This window comes from Anser anser (assembly GCF_964211835.1).
Source record: "Anser anser genome assembly, chromosome: 10".
Taxonomy (NCBI): Eukaryota; Metazoa; Chordata; class Aves; order Anseriformes; family Anatidae; genus Anser; species Anser anser.
Window position 1 is genome coordinate 4,240,559 of NC_139730.1, and position 27,031 is coordinate 4,267,589.

The window sequence follows — 27,031 nt, forward strand, 5'->3', positions numbered from 1 at the left end:
AGGCGCTCAGGGTGTGTTTAGTTGTGTACGCTTTTCTCCTGAGACGTGGAGAGTGTTTACGGGAGGAAGCTTCGGTAAGCACAGCTGCTCAAAGGGTCTGCCGGTGGCCGTGTGAGGTAAGGTAGGGTAGGGTCACGTCGCGTTATTTTAGCTGCTCCTTCTTGGTAGAGCTGCTCTGGTTGGTGCGAGGTGCTCTGGCAGGGCGCTAGGAGGCTTTCCCTGATGCCTGGTGGGATGTTGCCTCTGGTTTGCTTTGGGTCGTGGCACGTGGCTTCGGGTCTCCCTAACACGTAAGCACAGGAGAACTTCGCAAGACTGTTGAATTTAGAGAAGGTTATTGGTGGGCGAAGAGGATCCTTGATCTCTTTGGATGTGAAAATGGCTTCTCCAAATGCACCTTGAAATAATGCTGGTTCTCTGAGTTAGTGGACAGGCAGCTCATTATTTTTGAGACGCGAGCTCCTGACGTTGTTTATGGCAGTAAAATGATGCGTGATGGAACAACCTTCAGAAAATCATCGGAGGTTTTCCTGGACGTGGAGGGTCTTAATGGGGACTGATAGTTCACATCTTCAGTCTTGAACAGGTACAGCATTTTGGAGCGAAGTCCGGTGACAGCTCCTCCTGGAAACAAACTTCTAAGAGAAGTAGCTTGGACTTGGATAGGGCTTTATTCCTGGATCTTACCGGCGTGCTTTCCTCGTTATTTACACGGGCTCCAGCTTAGCGTTTTCTCCACATTTTCACAGTCGGTCCTTGTACAAATAGTATGTGTTGCTTCCCTGCAGCCCTTGTCACCTCCCCTTGGGTCTTTCTCACAAGAGGCTGTGCGGGGAGAGGCGTAACAGGAGCAGGCACGGCGCTGACGGAGCTGCTCTGCTCTTGGTGGCGTAACGTGGTGTGGGCTGTGGCGTCGGGGCTGGCGTCGTGCTGCAAACACCTTGCTCGCCGTCCTTTAGCTGAAGACCAGCGGTAAGAGACGTGCTGCAGGTGACGGTGGAATGAGCTGTGTGTGCGGAGGGTCTGCAGAGCTGCTGGGATGGAGGGGGAGCCCGCTGGAATCGTGACGGTGCCTGGCTGCCACGACGGGGGATTTTTAGCTGCTTCTCTCCAGTTGTTCTGTGTCCCCAGCAGGTGGAAGCAGCTTGTGGCTGCGTTGGCTGTCGTTACCGGCATCGTTTGGTTTGTTGTGGCTGCAGCGGTGGTGGCTTCGTGTGTGTGTTTTGGAGATAGACGTACGTTTTATTGGTCCCCTGCAAATGCCACGTCTCCTGGGAAGCAAAGAGGGATTGAACGCCCGGCTGTGCTAGGAGATGGGTGTGAGGTGCTGTAAATGTGCTTGTGCTCCCTTTTCTTGCACCCGAGAGGTACTGTGACTGGGGGAAGTCGGCTCGCAAACCTGGAGAACGTCGGACTGCTCGTGTGGGGGAAGATGCCAAAGGGTCTGTCAGTCCTGTTCACGTGCCTTGGACCCAGAGATTGTTTCAGCAGGTTTTGTCGGTATTCCCTTCGTGCTGTCAGTGGCTACACCCATGATGGAGGTCAGCTGTGCAGTTGTCACTGTACGAAGCAGCAAAAATGGGTTTTAAGGAGAGCACTTTTTTGAGGTTCGGCTTGAGCCTACGTGGATCTGAAGTCTGGGAGTGACTGAGGGATTTGCTTTTTGTTTTGTTCCGGTGTGTGTGCTAATAAAATGTATGAATTTTTGTCAGGTTAGAGTAGGCTGCCTATGCAGACGAGTACTTCCATTGAAATTGCGCCTTAGCAAATGGCATGTTCTGTGTATTTAATTCTTGCAGTGGGCCGTGGGAGTCCCTTTCCAAACTTGAGCTTCTACATGCCCGGATGGGTTGTGGTTCCGAAATGTGGCCGGCATTACCAGCGAACGAACAAAAGTCCTTTCAAGTTGGTTCAGTTGTTATCCTACAGAAATGAGGCACAGAGAGAAATGCGCTTGAGTGCGTGTGTGCGCTCAGGCAGCGATTCTGGCCTTCAGCAGAAACACATGTGAAACGGACATCTGTTTTTACGTGGTTTGTGTTTTGTGCATCTCTTTTGGTAGTTCATTGTTTAAATAAACATGTTGCATTAGCCATAAGGCTTCGGTGCCAAATGCCCACTGATGAGATGTATTAGGGTTTTGTTGTTCCCAGGCCATACTGAGAAACAACAGCTTTACAATTCAACACATTTGAAGAAGATTACAAAAAGAATTTGGGGTGGATTGCAATCAGCACTTCAAAAGCAATTGCTTTGGAGTAACTCCCCTTTAACACTGCACAGCGCCCATGGAAAAACGCTGTCATCTTAACAGATGCAGTGTTATTTTGGAGATTCCACTGTATAAATACATGGACTGTGGTTAAATTGTGATGGCAACAGATGCAATCTCTGTTCTCAATTCTTTCATCTCCTTAATATTTAAAAATACCCCACAAAGCGAAAAACATCAAGGCTGAAAATACACTTTGTGTGAAATTGTTGGGGCTGGGCCTTTTGGGCCTTGCTTCGTTTCGGATAGGTCATTGCAAATTAGGCTCGGGCAGAGGAACTGCTCACCTCTGCGAGGGAGTCCTGCAAGTGCTGCTGCTGAGGGCTCGTGTAGGCTTCGTGTGGTTGGAATTCCTCAGCAGTGCTTAAGAAAACGTCAGCGAGATTGAAGTCGGAGTGGGTTGACCTGGCGAAAACGTATTTCTGATATTTTTCCTCAGAGAAAGTGATGGTATGAAGACAGCAATCACATATTCCGTTGGCTAAGCCAAGAGCGTCTGAGGATTTTTGCGGTATTTGCGCAGTCGATATCAGTGACTTTATTTTTAAATTTGTCCACCATACTTCGCGCTGTCGGAGGGCGAGAGGGCTGGAATGTGGGCATCAAATGTTGTATCGTAATGCTGCACAGTTGTGTTTGCATTTGTTTTTCTTTCCGGATTTGGTTTTGTTTAAATACTGATTTGACAAGTATAAATCGGGAGCGAGGGTGTTGGCTTCTTGTCCTTTGTGAGCAGCAAATAACATAACAAGATGTTGTTGTTATTGGTGCAGTCGCCTTTGTCCATCCACTAGTTGGGTGGAAAAGCCTTAAATTAAATACCGTAACTGGCTTTTAAGAAGGGATTGGACGGGTTTGTGAGCAACAACGTTGGTAGTCATTCATGCATGCTAAAATAGGGAGCGACCACGTCTCACGCCTCCTCCTCTAGGTGCTTGCGCTTCCCTCCTCGTTCGTAAAATGCGGAGCAATGCCGGCCCAGAGGGCGGCCATAGGGCCGTGTTTAAGAGCCCTGCTGTGCTGTGGGGTGCTCGGTGCACATCAGTAAGCCCCAGGTCTTCACAGGAGGCTGTGAAGATGACCTTGAGTCAAGCCAAGTTGTGTCAAGGGTGTGAGGCGCGTGTCCATCACATAGCCGGGCACCGTGTGGGACCGGAGGGGCTGCGTGCCCTCCGAGGGGGCCGTTGGTACGTGGGTGGAAGTCTCTGCCTTGGTTTGGGGGTCTGGCATCACAGCCCACCCTCTCGCAGGAACAGACATGGTTGCGGGCAAAGGCAGGGGCTTCATACCAAGGTGGGAGCGTGTCCAAATGCAGGGACGGCAGTGGTGCCGTCCAGCCGCGCTCAACATAGCGGGGTTACTTCAGTTTTACGGACCCGAAAGCAACTCTTAACGCTTCCACCGGGCACAGCAGCTCCGTAACTTCTGAACATGGTGGGAACGTTGGCAATTTCGGTCCAATTTGTCATTCAAAGTTTATTACTTCCTTAGTGCGAAGGCCTCAGAGCACTACTAGTGCGTTGCCGTGTTTTCTTTGTTGAGGCGGTGTGGGTGATTTTCCTAGTGACTTGAAACAGCAGGCTGGAAGAGCTTGCTTTAAATACACTGCTTTAATCTCATTTTGCGTATCTTCTAGTTGGAATTTTTCTTGATTGACAGCCGTTAAAACACCTCAATTTGCAAATATGACCTTTGTGGAGAAAAAATAGGTATTTTTTGCCAGTAAATAACATTTGTTGTTTCTGCGTGTTCATGTAAACAAGTAATTTCGATACCTTTCCTCAGATCCTTAATTTTCACACCTTTAAATGACAGAATGGTAGATGGTGCGTTTTCTGGTAGATTACTTCTCATTTGTGTTACTTCCCTGTTTGGATGGAAAATGGAATTGTAATTAAAATGGGGAAGAGTTTTGAGACTTAATTAAAACTCAGTGTGGTGGACAGGCATGATTTAAAAATAAAATCAATGGAATAGTTTCTCGCTGTCCTTTGAAAGTTAAGAGCTAATAGATTTTGCCCACTGACTGTTTGACAGGTTTCTGCACAGGGGTCAGCTATTTTTAAAATTTGGAATGAATTCCTTCCTTCCTTATTGAACGGAACCGTTTGAGTGAATTGAAATGAGGCACTTGCACAAATAGTTGTTGAACTTGAAAGCTCTAATACCGTTCAACGAGGGGTGGCTCCAAGAGAGCACTGAGCAGTGAATTCACCAGTCCAAACGTTTTTGTGTAAATTACATGCTTACTATTTTTGTTTTATTTAAATTACAGTAGGCATTTGCCCTAATATATGCTGTTATAATTTCATGTTAGATTTGTAATTAAGTTTATTTTTAGAAGAATGCATTTAAGTGGTTTATATGAAATGATTTTCTATTTTTGTAAATGAAATAATTGGGTTTTATTGACTTTTAATTTCATGCAAATGGCTTTTTTGGCTTGGCGGTTATGTAAGCAGAAAGAAATCTAATGATTTGAGAGTATTCTCGTAACGGGAAGAATAGAAGACGGGCTGTCGCAGCTAGGGCACTGGTAGGCAGAGTTAACTCCTGTTTAGGCGTGTTTAACTCGAGGGCGCAGTACAGTGGGTTTGTGCAGTAAATCTTCGTGATTATTATTTTTTTTTTGTGGTTAGGCTAAGCAAACCAAATTGTCACTGCATTTGGGAACTGGCTGGGGGATAAGAGACACGGTCGTAGGGGGGCGGTTTCTCGGGAAGCCTGGAGATGTAGCTGGGACGAGTCTGGTGGACCAGGGAGTGTTAATCGTGTGCAAGTCAGCTCCGCTATTTTAAATTTGGCCTCGCTATCACATCTCCGCACAGATGAATCTGGAGGCTGAGGGGAGCTGGATGATGAGTCACGATTGAGTTAGCAAAATCCCAATTGATCTCCATTTCCTGTTGATTCCAAAATTACTGAAGTGTGAAAGCTGAGAGTGACTGATGACTTCTTGGAGGGGAGTTTGAGGGTGGAATGTGGAAGTGACTCTCTGCAAAGTAATTCAATGCTGCCCTGGGTGTTGGTACAAAAATGTCGATAGTGAGAGCAGGTGTGCGTGAGATGGGAGGCTTTGAATGAAGCGGGGTGCTGCGGCCAGCCCCCTTACCTAGGAGCGGGTCAGCGACGTGCGTGGTGGGACGGGGAGAGGTTTTGGAAGTGGCTGCTGGAAGAAACTTACAGGTGAACCTTGTCGTTAGCCTTCTCCGTCCTGGAGGTGCTTCTGATAGCCCCGTGTTTCTGTCCCTGAGCTCAGGAGCCTTGAAATCCCTTTGCTCCCTGGTACCAGGGCTGTGTAATTCTCTTGCTCCTTTGCAACGTGACTGCAAAATGCCCGTGAGACCGCACAGCCTCAGCCAACAGGCTCTACGGATGGCAATTTTGGGATGGAGAAAATGTTACGTATCCCCGTTATTTTTTGTGATTATCTCTTGATGAATCCTTGACCTTGTCGTTACGCAGCGTTGTTCTTTTCTTGCGGTGAAATGGGATTAATGCTATTTTGGGAGATACTAATTAGAAACGTTGCTGTAGCACGTGTAGGTACGGATTTTTATTTGTTTTATTCTCAAACTTCGTGTTAGCAAAACATTTGTTTGTTATTAACATAACTTAATAGTTCCTGGACTCTGCCTGCATTGCAAATGTGAAAGTAAATTCTGCTGAAGGGGGAAGAAGTTAAAGGGAGGATTTATACAGTTCTGAGTTCAGTTTGGAAACAACCTGTAAGGCAGCCTTGAAGTGATTCACGAGGAGGAAGCAGGTTAGTTACCTGGAGGAATAAGAGGAGACGTGAGGTAGGGCTGTCCCTTCTTTTCTGTTTATTGCTTCCCTCACAAAATTGCAGTTTTGCAGACTTTTTACAAAGTGGTAATTTGGAAGGCAAAAGAGCAGCCTGCGTTCTGTTTTGTGGCTATTCAGATGACTTCTGAGCCACTGAAGCTTGCCATTGACGTGCACGTTGATACGCTGCCTTAAAACAGGAGGAAAAACATACTTTTTCTTGGAAAGCCTGTACAAGCTTTTTCCTATGTTGTCATATCTAGGGTTGCAGAAAGCTGAGAAGGGGGGGGAAGAGCGGTGGCTCTTCTTGCTGCCTGAGAGCAGCTTGCTTTTCAAATGCATAAACAAAGCAGGAAAAAAAAACCTCTCCCAGATTTCGGACCTGCTAGGTGTGTGCTTTCCGCGTTTGGAGCAGCTGGTTCAGGTGGTCTGGCTCCTGCCGGGGAACAGCGGGAGAACCAAACTACTCTGAGAGGGTGTCGAGAGCTTCCCTCTAGAAAAAGTTGAAACGCCGAGTTGGGTGGTTGAAATGCGGTGAAGCACGGAAAGGGCGCTACTTTTCAGAGCAGTCTTACTGTTTCTTCAGGGTGTAGTGAGTTCACAAGTAACAGGCACACTTAAAGGGCATGTCCCAGTCTTAATGAGAGGTGGTTTTAATGAGAGTTGTGGAGCTGCAAGGGGGCTTTATTAGCAGTGAGCACTGCAGTTCCCCAAACCGTTGCTTGCGGAGAATCTGCGAATACTTCCAGCTATACCGCGTCACTTTATGCCTTGTCACGTACCAGCTGTGTTGCAATGTGCTGTAATAAAAGCACGTTGTTAAACCAATTAAATGCATGATATTTTCATAATACTGTATTTTGGGAAATCAGTATGGCCATTTTTCCTTTGAAACGGCAAGAAGGCCGTTGTGCTGAGACAGCAGAGCACTTTAGGGGGTGGTGCTTTGTAGCTTCTCAAGTAATGTGCTTTTTTTTTTTTTTAATCAGCAGGATGTTCCCCTGTAAGTCAGATGCCTTAGTTGTTTTTGTGATCTGCACCCAAGAAGAGCAAGGGAGAGGATGTCAGAGGAGCAGATAGTTTTAAATGCTTTGTAGTAGCAGAAAACCTGCAGCCCTGTCCTCCCCTGCTTTCGTGGAAGTGCTGGTAAGGGCCACCTTAGCACTGGCCACGCTGTGTTTGTTTGGTTTAGACAAACTAAATAACTAAAAGAACGTCTTGTCCCTTCGGGAGAAGGTAACGCATAGCCTGCTGAAATAACTCCAGAGAATAAGGGATGTAATTAACCCGTTTCTCTTTAGCTTGGTTAAGTTTCAGAAGGTAGCGCAGCGTGTTTAAAACATCTGAAATTGCTTATTTACCAGTTCACTGAAGTAAGGATTTTTCAAGTGGATTGTATGAAGATCAAACCTCTTCCTTTTCCCATTGCCTTTCTCTTCTTCCCCATTTCCTGGTCTGCATCTTCCAACCTAGTAATAGGCCTAATGCTGATTGACGTTATGATTATTATTATTTTTAAAGCTTGAAAGCAGCCATTGAGGAGAACAGTGTCCATTTCCTGTCACACTTGCTCAAGGCTACAGAGAGCAGATCGTGGAAGTTTGGGCACTTGTTCAGGCCTTTCAGAGGAATTATGAAAGATGCTTTGCTTTTAATGCAGTGAAGGAAGGGCAGCGACTTGAAAGAACTGATAGCACAGACAGGACTTGGCCCATTGCATGAACAAAACCTCTTGCTGCGATCCTGAAGATACGCAATACTTCACATTTACTTTAGATTGCCTCTTTTTTCTTTTCTCCTTTTCCTGCACAAGTTGTTTCAGTTGGGATTTTTGGATTAATTTGGCTAGGAATGTCTAAACATGACTTGGGTTGGAAAGGAGATGGTTCAGGCTTTGGCAGCGTAACTGCAGCAGCTCCCCTCCAGCGCGTGGAAGTTCCGTTCTGATTCATCTCTGCTGCTTTTCATTTTCCTCTTTGGTTTGACTTAACTTTAGGTATCCGAACTGAGGTTAAAGCAGGACTCTTCAGTGGTGTTTACCCAATATTATCCTCTTGTGCTGTCTGTACCAAATGAAAAGTCTGTTCGCAGCTGTGCCTCGGCCGAGGTGCCGGATAGCTGTGGGCTTTTGCAAAGATGCTGGGCGGGACTGGAGCAGCTGGGACAAAACGTGCCTGGCTTTGGTGCCATCAGCCCTCAGGCAAGGGCGCACAAGAGCGCTGTGGCCGTTTGGAGGTGAGTCCCTGTTTCGGGGGAGAAGAGAGGGAGGAGGAAAGGGAAGGAGGAGAGGGTTGAGGATGGGGACGAGCCTGCTCTTGGTACCCACACAGACACCAGATGTGATTCTTGCTGTGGTGCTGCCCAGCACATCTATCACTGCAGGACTCCCGTTTTTCGGGTGGTTGCCTTTTCCAGAGCGGTCTAGAAAATTTGGCATTAGTGCCTGCGTGTGACCTTTCACAGATCTGGGGGCGGTGTGTAAATTCACGCCTGTCTGTTCCCTAAATTGCTGGTTAACTGTGGAGGAAAGAAGGGGACTAATTCCCGGTTTCTGAAGCTGAATGAAGCTGGCACATGGTAAAGCAAAGCACAGTCCGCTCGGATATGTTTTCTTAACATGGAACCAACTAGCCTTGCACAAATAGAGTGGTTTTCTTTCACAACACGAGGGGCCAGTAGAGCCGTCAGACAAGTGAGGCGAGGCCAAGGACCGTCCGTCAGCTGTGCTCTCCAAGTGATTTTGCCTTCAAGCGAGCCGTCACGGGCAGTTGGAAAAGAGTTGTTCTCTTTTCTTCCGGTGCAGATCCTTTTTACCTACACCGTGTTTTTTTTGGTAACGATAGGCAGAAAACTTTTGGGGATTGCTGCAGTGACACATCCTTTGCAGTGGGGATGAGATTGTTCCTTTACCTTGTAGGACCGGCGGCTGGTTTTGCTGTGGCGTTCCTCTGTAGAATTGGTTAAAGATGTTTAGTTCTAAGTAAATATATTACTCATCTTTTGGTTTAGCAAAAGTACAAAGTGAATTTAAAAATGTAGTGACAAATCAGCATTTAGTAGTTAGCCAATCCCAGTAAACTTAAAAGCAAGAAACCCTCACTGAAGTGTAAGTGTAAAATGAAATAGCTAACTTTTATTTCGTGTCAGAGTATCGTGTTTATGAATGGACTCAGTGGTGGAATCATGTAGGTAAGAGCTAGTCCTCTGTTCTGTTCTTTCAGTTTTTTTTTGTCTCCTTGACTTTATGCATCTCTTCCTTCTGGCTCACGTTTTTTCTGCTTTCTTCCGTCACCTTCTTCATGACCAGAACGAATAGAGGAACAATAGCAGGGAGCTAGCACAACTCGGTGTAAGGATACGTTCTCCAGCTGTATCTTTGGCTATGAGCGTGTTGTGTATGCAAGGTACAGGGTGAAAAAAATAACCACGAAGGCAATCTTTGAGCCTCCAGATCTCCATCTCAAGCAAGTTTGGCCTTGATTTGCCTTCTGGAACGAGCGTGTGCAGCTGCAGATCCCGGTGGAGGGAGGCGCCTGAAGTTGGCGTGCTCAAGCCTCCAGCAGGCTTGCTGATGCTGTTTGGTTCAGCTTTAAGTCCTGTCTCCCGTGACCTCCTGCAGCCCTTCCTTCCAACACTTTTCTCCTCTCACCAAGTTTTGGCTCGGAAAGGGAGCAGAACAGATGATCACTGGTGATGGTTTGCTGAGTGAAGCGTGCCACGGCTGTATTTCTCTAACCCACTTTGACTCTGTCTTTTCTCATGGGTGGGTTGGTCAGAAAGGCATTAGGGCAAGCTTTTGCATCCTGGCTTCTGTAGCTGGGAAATCCCAGGCTCCTCCTGCCGGAGGATGAATAATAATTCTTCTACTTCCTCTGCCATTCCTATCCTCTTCTAACAGTATTTTAGCATCTTTGTGACAGTAAGTGCGGTTGCCAAGCAAAAGAACTGTACAATTAGACCGATTACATGCCTAAATCATTCTGTTAGCCAGAATTGTAACATCGTGCATTATCTGCTGTGCCTATGGGCAGTGTCTAAAGCTGTGTGTAGGGCTGGAAATCCACTGTCTTGGGCAGTAAAAAATGCAAAACTGAAATGTCACCAGGAACTTAAATGTGTGTGTGAACAAGTGACGGAGTACACCTGAATTGGCACTTGTTTAACAATCCCCTCGGTGTTTTACAGGGAAGATCGGCTCATTGTTGAGCCAAGATCTGTATAGATACTGTGACAATTCTGGATCTAAGGTGGGAAACGGTTCTTTATCTTCAGAGGAATGAAAACTCTGAGCTTCTGGTAGCTGACTGTCTCAGAGGGCACTGCTTTTCTGTACTAAACCGTGTTTACTGGGTTACTTCTCACCTGTGTGCATTGAGGGAGCTTTGTTTGTGGCCAGAGGCGCTTTGACTGGTATCACAGTGTTCCTGCTCTTGGGATGCCTCTGGGACAATAAATACCCTGTGTGAATGCTGCTGTTCAGTGCCCAGAGCACTTCCTGGACAGGCTGTTTGTGATACTGAAAGCGAGTCAAAAGCACCCAACTGTCCAGAGAAGTGAGTTCACGTGGGGACTCCTACTGTTACAGCTCCCTTGGTTTGTATTTGTCTTAAATTTTGTTCTGGTGCAGCAGTTCTCAGCTGATAAGCCCTGAACTCATCACCTCGCCTCTGGTGCCAGTTCGCGTGTTTCACCTTGTGTTTGGAGAGGAAGGTTCTTTTTCCAACCTGGTTAGCTCATGGCTGGAAAGCCCCACAGCACTTGCATATATGTAATTTAATACTTTTAAAGCCCTTTTTTTGGGGGGTGTGAGTTGGTCATATTTTAACTGCCTGGAGAAAACAGGTTGCAGCACGACCAATGTGATCTTCAGCTGTGGGGCTGCCATGTGAAGGGAGGGATGGGAGGGCTCCCTGTTCGTTAGGGGATGTTTGGTAGCGCTGTCTTTTTCTGTGCAGTGAAGCGCTTCTTTAAACTATCTTAAATCTGTTCAAGTGGAAATTCGGGATTAGTGGAAGTTTCGGTTCAGTTTGTTAAAACAGAAACAACTACTGTGGAAGGTCAGAGAATGTAGGATTTCTTTGCTTCATCTGAGAAAGTAGGAGAGATTGTTAGCATAGGATAATAGTCATAGCTTACATATTGTTAAGAGTAATTACATCAGCTTTCTGTTTTTTCTGTGGATTCCTAAGTAAAACTTGCTGATGTTTCTTTATTAAGTCCTTTTGCTGATCGTTAGAAGATGAATGCATTTATCTACTATGGTGTAGTAGTGTTTTGGCGATTTGCTTCTAATGAAGTCTAAACAATCTGGCCTTGCTGGCCACTCAGTTTTCAGAAAAGAAAAAAAATAAGTCGCAGTAAACTTGACGGAGAAGCCAGTCTCCTAGATTAGTGCGGGATGGCAGCTCGGCAGGCAGCGAACAGCAGAGTGGAGTCCCTAAATGTGAGTTACTGAGCCCAGCCACATGATGATTTTTCATTCTGGGAGAATTGGCTGCTTATCCCTGCATCCTAAGTGTACATCCCATAGGTTTCTGTCAGCCAGTTGCTGAGTCACTTGGATGCGTAGACAACTGTTCCAAAAATAAATAAATAAATTCATGCACACAGTTATTTTTTAAAGGTGGAGAAGAACAGTCCCCAGGAGAGACAATTTTTGTTAAGCTCTATTGTCATCACAGATTGTGAAACATAAATTCAGTGTTATAAACAGCTTGTAATTCTAGTCTTCCATTTCTGCTTTAGCAGGCATTAGGCTGAAGCTACTGGCATAGAGTTTAAACATTATTACCCCAGTAAAAAAAAAAAAAAAAGAAGTTTTATGCTCATAGTTATTGATCATAACGTGCCACCTACTCACTTCTGTGTTACATTTCTTCTGTAGAATGGCATGCCTTTATTTCGTGGTGCTGTCAGAAAAGTGATTCTGCAGGGCAAGAGGAGTGCAGAGGTTTGATGCCAGTCTTTCTTATGAGGATGAAGCTCGTCTTTTGTAATTTAGGCTTCACCTGCTTTCTTTTGTAGAGTTTTTCTTTGTTTGACTTGGACAATTTTCTTTTAAGCTGGCCAGCGTGGCCATATTGTGAGCCTGAAGTGCTGCAGTGTAGTTTTTGGAATTACTCTGTGATTGCATTCAGCTGGTGCTTCTAACATGGTTCACTCACCTGTAATACACAGAAATGGCTCACTAAGGATTGGGGTGTTAGCTCTGTCCATAACACTCCAGCAGTGGCTCTTGGTGTCTGACGCATACTGGGTGCTAATGGGTGAGGGACTTGTAGATTTGATCTTTGTTAGCTTTTTTTTTTTTTTTTTTCTCTTTTATTGAGAGGCAGAATCTTGCAGGCATTTTGTAACCTGGGAGCTACAGATGACCGAGTTAAAGATGTGGTGCATCTTGGACTTGGTTTGATCGTCGGGGATTCAAGTGTTACCGTGCAAGCTTAGCCACTTAATTGTTTTTAGCCCTGCAATACCTTCTTCCCTTTTTGCCCTGTGAACCCACGAGGACAAACAAAAATCCATTCCAAGTGAGCCACTCATGGTCTGCTATTGCAGTCGCAGGAGCTAACAGATGTGGCTTCAGAGGAACCCCTGAGGGATGTGCTGGGTCAGTGCAATCTTGGTGAGAGAGGATTAATTTGAGGATGACTTTGTCATGAAGATGCTTTCATGTGAGCTAGGCTAAATCTAGAGCTACTTGCTCTGGTGAGCCGTGTAGAGAAGACATCAATCAATATTATTATAGGGATTCAGTTCATTCTGTTGGCTCTGGTTTTGTGGAGCTGCTGTTCCTGTTGACATTCAAAGTAAAATGTTGGCAGGGAGAAAGTCAGTGAGATGAGGGACAGAAATGTGATTTATTCTGATTTTTTTTTTGTATACGCTTATGGGGAAGTTGGAGGAAGTTCATGGAAAGCAACAATGCCAGAGATATCTTTAGCCAATGACAGCTGAAATTGCAAGAGCAAAAAGGCAGAGCCAGTCTGAGTTTGTGATGTGGGTTGTAGTCCTTCTGTGTGTTGTTTTTGTCAATGTTTTGTTCTGGTCAGCTCGGTAACACAATGGCCCTTGGGTTGGGAATATATAGTTAGTAGAGTGGTAAAAGAGAAAATTAAAATAGAATGTGTGTTCTTCTAGAGGCTATGGGAGATGACCAGAACATGTGTGGAGAAGGGGAATCCAGTCTGTCTTGGGGTACGTGGATTAAACTTGATTTGCCCCTTGCGAGACCACTTTTTCCTTCCAAACCTAGGAGAGAGGACTCCTGTAAAATAGCATTGGGAGTGACAAGGGACACAGGGTAAACTAATGATCACAGACCATATTTCCCAGAAATGACAGGTTACATCGCGGTATAATCGCCAGTCCCTTGAGAGTTGAGAAGATTGTTGTGGTCTAGCTTTGTCCTCCAAAGCTTGACTTTTAATTAAATGAACAAAAAGCCGGGCCTTAGATGTGTAAACAAGAACGCTCTCAAGACTTGCATTCAAATGGAAACAGTTGTTTTTTGTTTGGGTTTGAGCATTCCCTTTCATGTTTTGCAAGCCAAAGATGGCAGCGCTGCACGAGTGCTAGAAACACAGAATTTTAATTTCAGCTGTGGACTTGCTTAGCAAAAGCTAAACTGGTGGATGTTTTATGGCACGTGGAGTGCCTTTTATCTTTTTTTTTTTCCACAATGCAGAGAGGAAATCAGAAAAGGTTGGTAAACCTTGAGTGGTTGATGTAGCGAATTCAGTGAAGAGGTGCAGAAGTTCAGTGGCTTGGGAGATGGCTCAAATCACGGGGTAGAGGTTTAGTTCCTTCCTTGTTACCGGTTCTGACATCCCAAGAGGTAACACAGCAGCTGGCTTTCCTGGGAAGAGAGCAAGTGATTGATGTGACACGTACAGGATAGGTGAGCTTAGAGAGTACAGAAATTTTGTGGGAGGTTGTGTAAGTACATTAAAGACACTAAAATATACATTTCATTCATAGTGTCACTACGAAGGCAAAAACCAAGAGCGTAGTGGGTGGTGGAAGCCTGTGTTAATATAAAGTGTCATAAGAAATCGCTCCAACCACTGATTTCTGTGAGCTCCACGTTTAATTTCTTTGCGTAGTATGCAATTAAAGAGTCCGTACATTTCTGGAGTAATTTTTTTTCCTGTGTCTGCATATAGTACAGCTGTGCTGAAGCCTTTCAGAGGCTTGAAGGCAAGTTGTGGTCGCCAACGAGCTCCTTCTCAGCCTTACCTGGCCTTACAAATCCTGGAGTGAAACTACAGGGCTGAACTCCGCTTAGGACCAGACCGTGGGCTGCAGTGTTAGCCTGCTCAGAGATGGCCAAATCAGTTCATTTGTTTTTGTTCTTTAGGGCTGTATGACAGTTCTGATGGATTTCTTAAAGCAAGCATAATAGAGAGCAGTAAGAACAAAGAGAGGGGTTAAGATCAAGTTTTACTTCTCCCTGTTTGTAATCTGTATGGGCGTAATGTTTTCAGACTCTTTACTCTCCATTTCCAGTGATGTGTCCTTTTGCTTCCCTTCTGAACAATTGCAGTTCTTTAGGAAAGAGGCTCCTTTTAAATCTGCTGAAGGGCTTTATTGTATGTTTAGTACCTTTTTTGTAACCTGATTCGAGTCAGTTTTTCAAGTAACCTGGAGGCCGGGATGCTGCCACCAGCCGAAGTTGTTCTTTAACCCTCAAGTGCCTGCAAGATCTTTTTTGTCACTGTTTTTTTTTTTCCAGTGTGCCAGACAGCCCCTCTATTGAGTTAATCCAATATATAGTAAACATGTCAATATGCAGACCATTATGCATTATGCAGATCTGAATCCATCCGGTACAATAAGCGCCTTCTTTGTTGTTATGAAAGAGACTGTAACGGGGGAGATGCGTGCCTTGAAAAGGACACTGTATGCTGTGGATCTGGGATGAGCACTGCTGGACCGCAGCCACATTCAGTAGCTGCTTTGGACACTTTTTTTTATATATATTTTTTATAAAGACCTGCCACAGATTTAAAAAACAGGATGAAGAGGAAGTGGCTCTGTAGTGAGTAAACAACACCACTGTTCGGAAGAGGTGCGGATCTCCCCGCGAGGCCCGCGGCTCCACGCTGACATTACTGAAGGATGACGTGGTCGAGCCTCTGAGGAGAGTTGGGGAGAGCGGCGTCGCTGCCTTCAGGCACCACAACTCGAGCAGGAGCAGGCCGAGGAGGAGCAGGAGCTGGCCGGGAGAGCCGGCCTCGCTGCAGCGCGCCGGGGGAGCTGCTACTGGCAGAGGGAGGCTTTCCTTTGGTAGCTGTGGTGGGAGCGAGCTGTCCTGCCAAACATCACCGAGCTGGGGTTGTTTTTTCTGTTAGGCCCTGTAGGTCTCTCTTTGTGTAAGAAATTGTCCGGCGCTGATGGTCATGTACCGTACCTGTTAGCGCTGTGCAGAACTTCAGGGCAGCGAGGAGTTGAGCAACTAAGTGCCCTCCATTTAAAATAAATAAATAACAAAGTAAACAGATGAACAACAAAAAAACAAGAAATAAACAAAAACCGCTTTTGAACCTTGTGGATCACGGATACCCTCAGGATGGGTGTTAACACCCCTCGGGCAGGAAGAAAATAGGAAATTAGAACAACTTCCGTGTCTCCAGTGCTTTCTTTCAGCGATCAGCATAATAGGATATGTCGTTGTTTTTCTTGTTTTCATATTTATTGGAAAAGCTGAAGGTATCCAGGCTCCTTACTTAAAGTAAAGCTTTGCACCCCCACCCCGAAACAAAGGAGGCCGTTTTCACAAAGAGGCGAAACAACAGGAGTTCACAGGTTGCTTTGGTGGCACACCACGGGCACACACAACAGGAGAAAGGTGAGCAGGAGCTCGTCTCGGGGTCAGAAGGCAGGTGTTAAGGGCAGGCCCTCTGTCCTGGTTCTCCTGTCAGAAGTGAGTGTGGCCTCGCAGGTGAGCGCTGCGAGGGCCTGACCCAGCTGGAGCAGGCCCAGGCTGCAGGGCCCATCGGCTTGCCGTGGGGTTGTGCTGCCTCGGCCGGCCCTGCTCTGGTGGTGAGCTGTGTGGGGATGGTTGGTTGTTGGGCTTTTGCCTGGTTTGGAGGCTGCTGAGGCCATTCGGTGTAGTACAGGCTACCAGCAATGCCCAAAAAAACAGAAGGCACCAGGCAAGGCCTAAAATGTGAAGAAAAGTGGGTTTTGTTTTATTTCTTTTTCAAGAAGAAAAAACTTTAAATTTTTGCTTATTTAGAACTCTTAAATGGATTAACTTGGAGCAGTATCAAATCTGGAAGCAAGAGCGCTTGTCTTTGATTCAAAGAACTACACCGTGATGAAATGTTTGCAGGTTTCTTGTGGGAAACGAACCCTTAGAGTGAATGCGTGTGAGCTGGGGATCCTGCCTCTGACACCTCCTTGTCAGTAACAAATTAGTTGTTGTGAATATACGTAGGGCTGTGACAGAAGATGTAGCAAGTGGGAGTTGCAGCAGGCTTTGTGTTGATTTGTCTTTTGCAACGTGCTGTTTTGCAAAAAAAAAAAGTGGTTCCTCCAAACCGCTGCGGGGCAGCAGGCGAGCGCTTCCCGGAGTGGTCGATGTGAAATAACGAGCGGAGATGTAAGAAGAGCAAAGCCATGGAGCACATGGTTCTTTGGTGGTGGGTGAGGATTAAATAGCACGTGTTCCGCAAGGTGACGAGGTTGATGTCCAGGTCAAAATGTATGTTTGATAGAAATGAATGTTAGCAAGTCATAGCAGAGGTTGAAAAGAAACTGCTAGGTCGAGCTCTTTGTAGTTAATTGGCCCCCTTTGGTTTCATGATCAGGTGTAGATTTGTCCTGTGACTAGGAACGGGCTGTAGGTCCTCAGAAGGACTGTGGCTTGAAGCAGGTTTTTGTGCTACCTTTGGAAGTTTCCATGCAGTGTGTCGCTGGGATGCTCTCAGAAAAAAGGAAGCCAAGTTGGGTGGTAGGTGAAGGTGGGTACTTGTGGGCTAAAGCCTTACTACCAGGGAGGTGTTTGTCTGGTAAAGGATATATTGCTTCTCTTCATTGTTCTATTGTATTTTGGAGGTTATCTTTTAAACAAATACATAAGTATTTCTTTAAAGAAGTAATCTCCCACTTACAATTAGGTTTGGTTTAAAATAAATCTGAGACAAGGTAGGTAGTTCAAGGAAAGGCTGGGAAGTCTGCAAACAGCTGAATGAAAACAGCATAAATCTGATGTGGTCATTATCCTGGTGCTGATAACCTACCCGAGACTCATGGCAGGGTAAAAACAGATACTGCATTTTTATTTTTCTGTTAGTGAGCAAAATGAATACATAATAGTGAATTTCCAGTTTGGAACAGAACACAAAGCAAAGATGAGTTACACTGGTCATATTTAAAAAAACAATATAGGCAGGAATATTGAAAACTCTTAGATGGAAAATAAATACTCTAAAGAGCATTTTAGGTGCTTTTCAGTCTGACAGGTCAGTTTATATTTTAAGTCTGCATACTCTTTCTCTAAAACGGGATTCAAAGAAAACACAGCACTGCCAAATGGAAATTGTAGTAGACTTTGAGCTATGATTAATTTGTTTTTCATATAATCCCTTTCAGGGCAGGGAGAAAAACGTGAGAAAAAGATGATGCATTGTGGTATAATTAACTTTTGTGAACAGCGTAAACTTTGAAAGAATTAAAAAACAAACAAAAAAAACACAACACTGCTTTAGTTGGAACTGTTTTTTCCAAATGTCAGTATGGGCCAAGGTGCTTGTCCTACTTCACGTTTAGGTCTCTGCAGTTCTCATTATATGCATCAAGTTCTGCAAAACACAATTTGCTAGATATACTAATAAGTTCTTAAATCACAAATGTCAGCAGCATGCTCATCTGTAAGCCATTGCTAACATTCGAGCCCACTGGACTTCATACTTTCTGTATTAAGGGGATGATGTTTCATAATTGAGGCAAGTGAGTGCATACTTTTTCCATAAAGTTCTAGGAATCTCATTGATTTATAAAAGCATTAAATATCTAAAATTAAGTAACTTTCAAGCTGAAACAAACATAAAGCTAAAACCAATATGACTTAGAAAGCCCAGCCTCGGAATAGATGCATGGACAGATATATAATGCTTTAGTTAACGGTTGCTGCCATTTCTCTTACAAATTGTTCTTTAGGGTATTGTAACTCAGCTGTTTTTAAACCCATCACTCTGGAACCTTGCCTGCAAAATGTCAGCGCAAGTGCAAATTTTATTTCTTTAACAAAATAAAGGGCTTGGAACAGCTAAGCTTTCTAAAATTTTATGGCAGTAAAATAAATTTTGCTACTTCTGCTTTGCCGTAACAGGAACCATTCTCTTCACCTTGTCCTGCCAACAGGTAGAGTCAGAAACCAAAACAGTTTAATTGGAGAAACACTGTATTGTAACTTTTTTTTTTTTCCCCAAAGGAAGGAGAAGTCTGATGTCCAAACGTAAACTTGCTGATATTATTGTTGAGCTGTGCTTTGGGCAGAGGGCACGGTCTTTTGAGGACGGGTGGGAGGATGGTTCTTCCTGAAGAAAGTTTCAGAAGTTGAAATCAAGGCTTGGATCCCAGCTTGCAAAAGCAATTTCATCCAGGTCACGGTTGTCTTCACTACAGATCTGGGAGATGGGAAGCCCATGTTGTTGCCTCACGTGACCAGTGCATCTGTTATCAGATCTACTATCTTGGGTATCTTTCACATTCCCCTCTGGCTTTTAAAGCTGGGTAGGGCCAACCCATTCACCTTTTTTTGTTTTGGTATCATTTTCTTGAAGTTAAAGCTTTGACGCATCTACTCCAGGCAGTAGTATGCAATTCTGTAGTCACTATATGCTAAAATGGGAACTTCTTATCTCGCTGCTCCTGGAGGCCAAGTGTTTTGCTTGGTACATTAGGATTTTCTTGTTTGTTTTTAAGGTTTAGGCAATGAATGTTCTTGGTTATAGCTACTTCTAGTGCAGCAGTTCCCATTAAAATATATAATAGAAGGAAGACTAGGTAATAGTTGCCTAGAAAACATCTGTTTCTCAGCAAAGATCCTGTCCTATTGTGGTTAGTCTTGTTTTGTTTTTTTTTTTCATTGTCCCGCTAGCACGGAAGCATGGTTCTTATTTTGTCCATAATGTGTATTATCTGCTGGTAATCATTTGGTGTCCTACCTGTCTTTTAAGTCCTTGTCGGATATTATTAAGTCCTTGTTGGATGTTAGAGTTGCTATGGTTTTAGCATGTTCACATCCTGGATCCTCTGTTAGCTTAAGTTATTAGCTTTAGATAAGAATTGTGGGACAGAAGGACTGCTTTTGATTGTCAGAGTGGTTTCTGAATCTCTAGAGAATTTGTCAGGGTTAGAATTAATATTTTTGGCTCCAGAGTTTATGTTTGGACCTATTTCTTGTCTGAGGAAAAAAATGTTGTTAAAATAATTAAGCCTAGCATGCGTAAGAAGAGAACCTTTCCACAAAATTTAATTGCTTGGAGTTTATTTAAGTTTTGGGTTTCTCAAATAAATTGGTATTTTACTTTGTTTGCTTACAAGCAACTTTATTATCTACTCTGGGGAGTCTTTATTCCTTGTTTTCCACGGAAGACCAAGTCTGAGGGAGTCCAAGAACAACAGCTCTCTCCACACCATAGTTCTTTGTTTTACATCAAAGTGTGTTTTGTGTCTAATTATTGTATTATTAGTACTTTTCTTCCAGCCCCTTTAAAATTATTATTGTGGTACTTGTCTAATATGGAAAGACCTAATAAACAGATTTATTAGGGACCAGTCCTTTTGGGCCATTGTTTTCTCGAGTGCATTGAGTTCAGCCTGTTGTTTCCAAGGGAAATTCCTCACTGTGATGCTGTGTGTTCTTGTAAATAAATTTATCCCGTGTTTCTTAGAACTTGAGAAACTTTTTCTGTGCCTTGGTGCCAAAATCAGTGCAGCTTGGTTCGCTGGAACACGCAAAACGGAATTCCATGCATTAGTTACAGGTCCGAGCACTTTCTTTTCCTCCCAGTTGCGGTGCAGGAGGTGCCGAGGAGCTTTCTGTGGGCTTTGTGGGATTGCCGATCGATCCATCGCAAGGCAAGCCCTCGAGAAGTAGGGCTGGCTCGCCTTGTGGGCCCGGGAAGAAAGAGTGATTCGAAAAATCATAAGTTGTAATCTTCTGGATAGCATTCACCTTTATGTCCACGTACCAAGGTGGTGTAGAGGGGATGTAAATTAGTAATGTAACGACCAGTGGATTATTGTCTATGCTGATTAACTTCTTGGGAATCGTGTGGCTGAACCCCATGCTTGCTCGCACGTGTGTCATGATGTAATTTGAAGCGGGGTGTGCAGATGAACAGAGTTTATGTCCCTCAAGCGAATGCAGCTCTCTTTTCAACAGCAGTAATCACACAACGTTCCTCTGTCTGCTGAAGGACGTGGCATGCGGCCCTGTGCTGCTGCTGCTGGTAGCGTTAATAGTGATGGGTTAAATGAATTAGGTATTCAGTGTGTTTGTAAACCAGTTACTTGTTTCCTATTTTAACAGGGTAGCCGAATAAAGTTGGAAAAAAAATAAAATTATGGCTGTCAGAAGGGTGAATGTGCGTTACAGTTCTGAAAAGCTTAAAAATGTTTTGTTTACTGACTTTCCTGTTTTCTTGTACACTTTCAGTTTGTGGGCCAAATGTTGACATTCGCAATGATATCCATGAGCTGAAACGTCTGGAGAACTGTACGGTAATTGAGGGTTTCCTTCAAATTCTGCTCATCTCTAAAGCAGAGGATTACCGCAACTTCCGCTTCCCAAAGCTCACTGTCATAACTGACTATTTGCTGCTGTTCCGTGTGGCAGGCTTGGAAAGCCTCAGCGATCTCTTCCCCAACCTCACAGTTATTCGTGGGAGGAACCTTTTCTACAACTATGCCTTGGTTATCTTTGAAATGACAAATCTTAAAGAGATTGGGCTTCACAATTTGAGGAACATAACCCGCGGGGCCATACGGATTGAGAAGAACTCTGACCTGTGTTACCTCTCCACGGTGGACTGGTCTCTCATCCTAGATGCGGTGTCCAATAACTACATTGTTGGGAATAAACCTCCAAAGGAGTGTGGGGACTTGTGTCCAGGAACAATGGAAGAGAAGCCATTGTGTGAGAAGACCTCTATTAACAATGAGTACAACTACCGCTGCTGGACCACCAACCACTGCCAGAAAAGTAAGAATTGAATAGCTTGTGTTTCTGTTACCTCGTTGTGGAGCAGAGGTTTAATTTTGTGGTTTTATTTTAAGCTCATTAGTAACTTAAACTTTTCTTCTGGTATGTAGTCCACATGACGAGTTATCCAGTAACTAGACAGATAAATTCCTCCCCAGCTAGAAGAGGATCATCTCACTTGATTGAAAAAACAACAACCCAAAAGAAAGTAAAGCCCCCAAACTTTCTGGATTACTTCCCCATGAAAAAGTTTCCAGGTGTTTAAGTATAGAATTAATGCCATTATAACACAGCTCTGTTGAGGACTTCGGCAAGAGGTGGCTTTCGAGCTCCATGTCCTCCTCCCTTAGGAAGTGATGTTACGTGTGCCCCGGTCACTGCTGCGCTGAAGGTGTTTACTGAACTCACTTTGACTTTGTTCTTTGCCTCCCTTGGCATGCACCTTCAGAAGCTTCTGTGACGACAAATTCTGTACCTAAGAATCTTTTTTTACTGAAAGCATTTTTGTTCCAGTACAGTGCGTAGTGTTAGAGTCAGTGGGTATCTTGATTCCCGGTGAAGTTATCCTTGCCTGTTTTGTTCTTATCTGGTATGACAGAGTTTGTGTTTTTCTGATAGCAATCATAAGCAAAAGCAAAACCTGATCTCTTCTCACTTTTTAAAAATAGAGTAAACAAATACATAGTTTACTCAGATAACATGATTGCATGGCAGGCTTTTTGAGTTCATCCTGTAACTTTATGAAAGCTGAGCCCTGCAGTATCAGTGGGGCTTAATTACAAGCAGTCGTCACTGGGAGGAACAGTTCCTAAATTCCATGGGCAGTCTTGACTAGATGGTAGGAAACACCCCTGTGTGAGAGAAAACAGAAACAGGGCTGTTCAGGTTACTGTCATCTGGGAGAGCCGATTGTGTGTTTATGTCTTAAGTAGGTCATCAGGTGCTTGTGAAGCCCTCACGTTCAATTAGAAGTGAAATTAAAGCACCTTGTAGGGCAGTTTCAGTGAACGCATGCCAAAAACATCTCTGTGAAAAGGCATTTGTGGGGCTGTGATTTTATCAATAATTCTTCCAGGAAATAAAGTTAGCGTTTAAACAAAGAGAAGAAAGCCCCTCAGCCTCTTACTGGAAGACTGCGTGACTTGTCGGAGGTGAGGGAAGTGAGCTGCTCTGCTTTCTTACTTTGTGTTGCCGCGAGTCATTAGGCTTCAGCAAGCCGAATTTATGTCCTCATTAAGAGTGCAGCTCGGTTGTCTGCAGAGGGTGACCAAGGTGATTCCTGTGCCAACCTCGTTGCCTTTAGTGATTTGAATAACTAGTGTTTTTAATGGGATACAACAACTCGCTTTCTGCTGTGTGCTCTGGCTGTTTGGAGTAGACAAAAGTAATGTGCAAGAAAAGCCTGTTGACTTCTAGGGGAATGTTAACATAATTTGGATCCCAAATGCACATGAGAAGAGATGTGTTTAGATAAGATGAGGTCATAGTTATACTGTGATGGCAGCGCTTTTAAAGCAGAGATGTAAGTAATGTTTTTCTTTTCCTATATGCTTTCATCTTCCTTTTGTGGGAGATCATGAAGAAGAAAGCAAGTATTGAAAAAGAGCCTTAAAAGGCTTGTTAAGAGTATTACACTGTGGAAAACAATGTGGGTTTAGAGTATCTTAGGTTGCATAGCATAACAAGAATTACCAAGTTCTATTAAATAAAGAGCGAGAAGGTTGGGCCTATTTAATCTGCTAGTCCTGATAAGCCACTGACTTTAGGAGGAAGGCTTTAAATTTGCCAGCCATTTGTCTTGAAGAAAAACAAACAACAAAAAAAAAGACACAACGCCAAAGTGTTCCCTTTCTGAAGAAAAACAAGGGAGGTGTAAATGTCCAGTGGTTGAAAAGGAAGCTTTTTGTCTGTTGTGCTAGATTGCTTGAACGCATTGGCAATGAACTCCTGGCCTGGAGAGGATACACTGTACAAAACTACACAAGGACATGAAAAAGAATAGAAGCAAGGACTTTAAGTGACTGGGTGTTTTTAGTCTGCGTTTTCCTACCAGTAAAGGCATGAGACCTATGTTATTTTCCAGGGAATATTTTTCTAGCGTAGTATCTAATTTAACCCTGACATTCTCCTTGTGCGTCACAGCAATGCTGAACTGAAAATGCTGTCTGTCACTCAGGGTTCATTTATGCCTTTTTATTTTTCTTTGTTCTGGATCTGTGGAGGAGTGTATATTAAATCTCTTTTGTCCTTGTGTAGGTTTTACGCTGAAAGATCTCAAGTTGGTGGGTAAAACGTTGTGTGGGAACACTTAGTACTTTCAAGTAGCCTGGCTTCTGTTTAGTTTTGCCGTTGAATGGAAGTTGTTTTTTTCCTTCTCTTTCGTGCTCACAAACAAAGGAAAAACCCTGTGCTTCCTTCAATATAACTTGTGCAGGAACAATGTTGAGGGTGGAGGGGAGGAGAGAGGGAAGGATATGCTGTGTTTGACTTAGAATAATCCATTGACGTTTCTATAGTTGAACAAGCAACAAAGAATCTGTAACTTTAAGAATTTTTTGTAAAGGTTCAGCATAAAGTGTTGGCAGTGTCTCTGCCAGTTTTGTTGCCCTGGTTTCTGTATAGTATACATTCCTTTACCTTTGAGTGCCCCAAGGCAGCAGCCTTACTAGTTCGCTCGCTTTGGAGCCGCGGCATGCTCTGTTGGGTTTGGCATGCTATCATCTCTCTGACTTGCACCTACTTCTCTTCTGGCATATCAAATGTCAGCTGTGCTTCATTCAGTTTGGTTGCAGGTCCACATAAAAACCCCTTTCAAGATAAAAGGAGATTACTGAAGTTGTTTCCATGAACGGTTGGGCTTTGGGGCACAGGTAGAGATGGAAAAGGTAAAAACCTAGTGTTCAGACACACAAATAAGATGATAGCCTCTCTTTTTTCCCCCCCCCCCTCCTTCTGGCAGTTGTGACTGCTGGAACCACTTATGGAAGCTGCCTGCATCTTACTCAGCGATTGATGTGAGAACCAGAAAAACTGTTCCCGCTGTGCCCCTTGAAAGAGCAGTCACTGGTGACACGCTTGCTTTGCCTGTCCATTGACCTACTGTAAAGCAGACTTCCATTGTTTTCCATATTCTTTCGTTGATGACTAAATTTGGAGGTTTGCTGCTTTTGGTCGCTAGGTCTTTGCGTAAACCAAATGTAAATCACAGTCGTGAAAGCTTGCCTGGAAGTTTAGGATCCCTTGTCTACCGTAATCTTTGTGTTCCGTTTTCTGAATGAGTCCAGCTAACACCTCCTAAGGAGCTTTTTGCACTTGCAGAGGCGATGAGAAATCAAGTTGGCAAACTGTCTGTGGGAGAGTAATCGCAAAGCTAGCAGAGATCCATACATATGATCTATGGAGTATGTGTGTGGTTTTTTTTCCGTTTTGCACTGCATCTTAATTATTCATCCACTTTACATCCACCCCCCAATTAACTTGGAGAAACTCTCCATCAAGTATTAACTGAAAATCATCCTTTGCTACCCTGCTAAAAGAAGGACGGGGGCTCTGGCGAGGCAGGGGAGGACGGACTGCTACCCCCCGCCGTGAAGGCGTAACGGCTTCGGCTGAAGCTTCTGGGGACAGAATAAGCACGTTTTCCATAAAAACAATGAAAGTGAGTATCTGAAGCACATGAGGGATCTTTAGAATTAATTTGGCACTGGCATAAAGAAAAAAAAAACACTTTTAAATCGACATTGTCAAGAGAATTAGGGCCATAAGCATAAGCGCATGTTTTAAGAGGTGAATTTGACATGGAAAACAATAGCTCACGTAGGCTGTGCTTCAAAACACAATGGCGAAAAACGCGAGGCTTCCAAATGTGTGAAACCAAAGACCACAGAAAAGGCATGTGAGGATTTGGAGGCTGATAAAGAAGCAGATGGCAACTGAGCACAAAATGTTTTCAATGAAAATGTATCCTTATTCCTTTCTGAATTGGTTTGACGGTGGCCTGAAAAGCTGCAGTGTATGTGGGGAACCGGGAACAGGAGGGAGAGAATGACAGTGAGTGGGAAGAGTGGTCCATATGTACCTTCTACTAAAATGTTTAAACATATGGAGACACTAACATGATGTATTCTCACAAATATTCGGAATCTGCTCCTGTTTGTTTACACGGAGCTCACCAGATAATGCAGTCGAGTGGTATCGTTTGACATAGCTTCATTGACTTGTGCGGTACTTACCAGTGTACGCCATCTGGGAATCTGCTCCCTGGTGATTCAGCAGAGTAGTGGCGAAACCATGTGCTGGGATTTTTTTCCCTTCTCTCCTGCGTGCTCTTCCTTCTCAGGGAGTCTACCCTCAGTACTCCTCCGTCCTTGAGAAATACGGATCGTACAGGAACGATGCAGATATGAAGGGAGGGGGCAGAGAGGAGAGACGAATAGGGAGCCAGCGGTGCTCCATCAGATTGCCCTTATTTTGTTTTAAATTACATCTGCATGCATTTTTTTTGTTTGCTGCTTCATTTAAGGGTGTGTGGTTTTGCTTTGTTTGTTTGTTTTTTTAACCCTGAGATGTAATAGAAATTGCCTGTACCAGCAGGAGACAACAAATACGCTTTTCAAGTTTTTGTAGCAAGTAGTTTTGATGTGCTATGATGGTAAGTGAAGCTAGCGTATATAATGCTGATCATATTCTCGTTGTGTTTAAAACACAACAACATACAAACCTGAACAGAGCTTGAAACGGACAGGTTGTTTGTCTGGTCGGTTGGCATGCAAACTCTCCAGCAAGTAAACATCTTCTGAAAAGAATAAATAGAAGGGTAGACAAAAAAAAAATTGTAAAAGGCACAGTTGGTGTCACTGAGTTAGAAAAATCTGGAGCACGTTAAAATTTTTTTTTTAGTGTTTTCGTTCTGAATGAAGTTTTTTCCTGACTTTCGCTCCCCTCCTGAGAAGCTTGCTCCTCAGCCAAAGGTTTCCCAGAATTTTTATTATGGCTGTGAGAGCATATTTAATTAGTAAGCTGGAATGGCCGCAGAGCAGTTGAGGCCAATCTGCAGTTAATTACTGTAGCAGTGGTTTATATTCTGAGAAAAGGGCTAAAATTAAACAAACGTATGCTTGCCATTTCTCTTTGTTCCGTAGCAAAGTTCTGTTGCAAGATGCCATAACCTGGGAGGAACATCTCAAGTCTTGCAGCCTCTGCACCAGTCACCAAGAACTAAGTGGGAGTGTTTAATATTTGTCTTGGCTCCCTATCTGCTTTCTGGTGTAAATGTGTAGTGTTTTTGGGAGGGCTTCACATTTTGGAGTTCTGTTTTCCAGTATTAAAGGCTTGATACAATTAATTGTGTGCATCAACGACTCTTTGCCACAGTTTTTATTTTTAATAGTTCCAGAAATTTAGAACTTTTGCACACTTTTTGGAGTGAAGAATAAAATCTTGAAATTGTAGGGGAAAAAGTTCGGTATTTTGTCAGGGGTTTTGATCCTTGTGTTTTTTACTCGTGTACACACAGTTTTTTTTCTGCTGACAGAACATGCTATTTTACATTTGCTTTGACTTGCTTCATCTTTCAGTCCAAAGGGGTCCACTCACCAGGTGATGTGCAGTCGTTTTCCAGTGAGCATCCTCTACAAATCTATTTCTTCTGGTGCTGCTCTTCCTAAAGGAATAGGGAAGGGAAATTCATACGTAGCAGCATGAGACGGTAAATGTTCCCATGACTTCAGTGGAGGTACAGTACCTTACAAATAACA

At 44.0% G+C, this 27,031-nt stretch overlaps 1 protein-coding gene across 2 annotated transcripts in view; it reads left to right on the forward strand.

Moving 5' to 3' along the window:
- IGF1R (insulin like growth factor 1 receptor) overlaps positions 1 to 27,031 on the forward strand; it is a 180,806-nt gene that overhangs the window by 7,668 nt on the left and 146,107 nt on the right. For both annotated transcript variants that reach the window (XM_083849787.1, XM_083849788.1), the window contains exon 2: positions 20,730 to 21,275. In XM_083849787.1, coding sequence (XP_083705913.1) covers positions 20,730 to 21,275 — 546 coding nt within the window. The remainder of the gene's footprint in view (positions 1 to 20,729; positions 21,276 to 27,031) is intronic.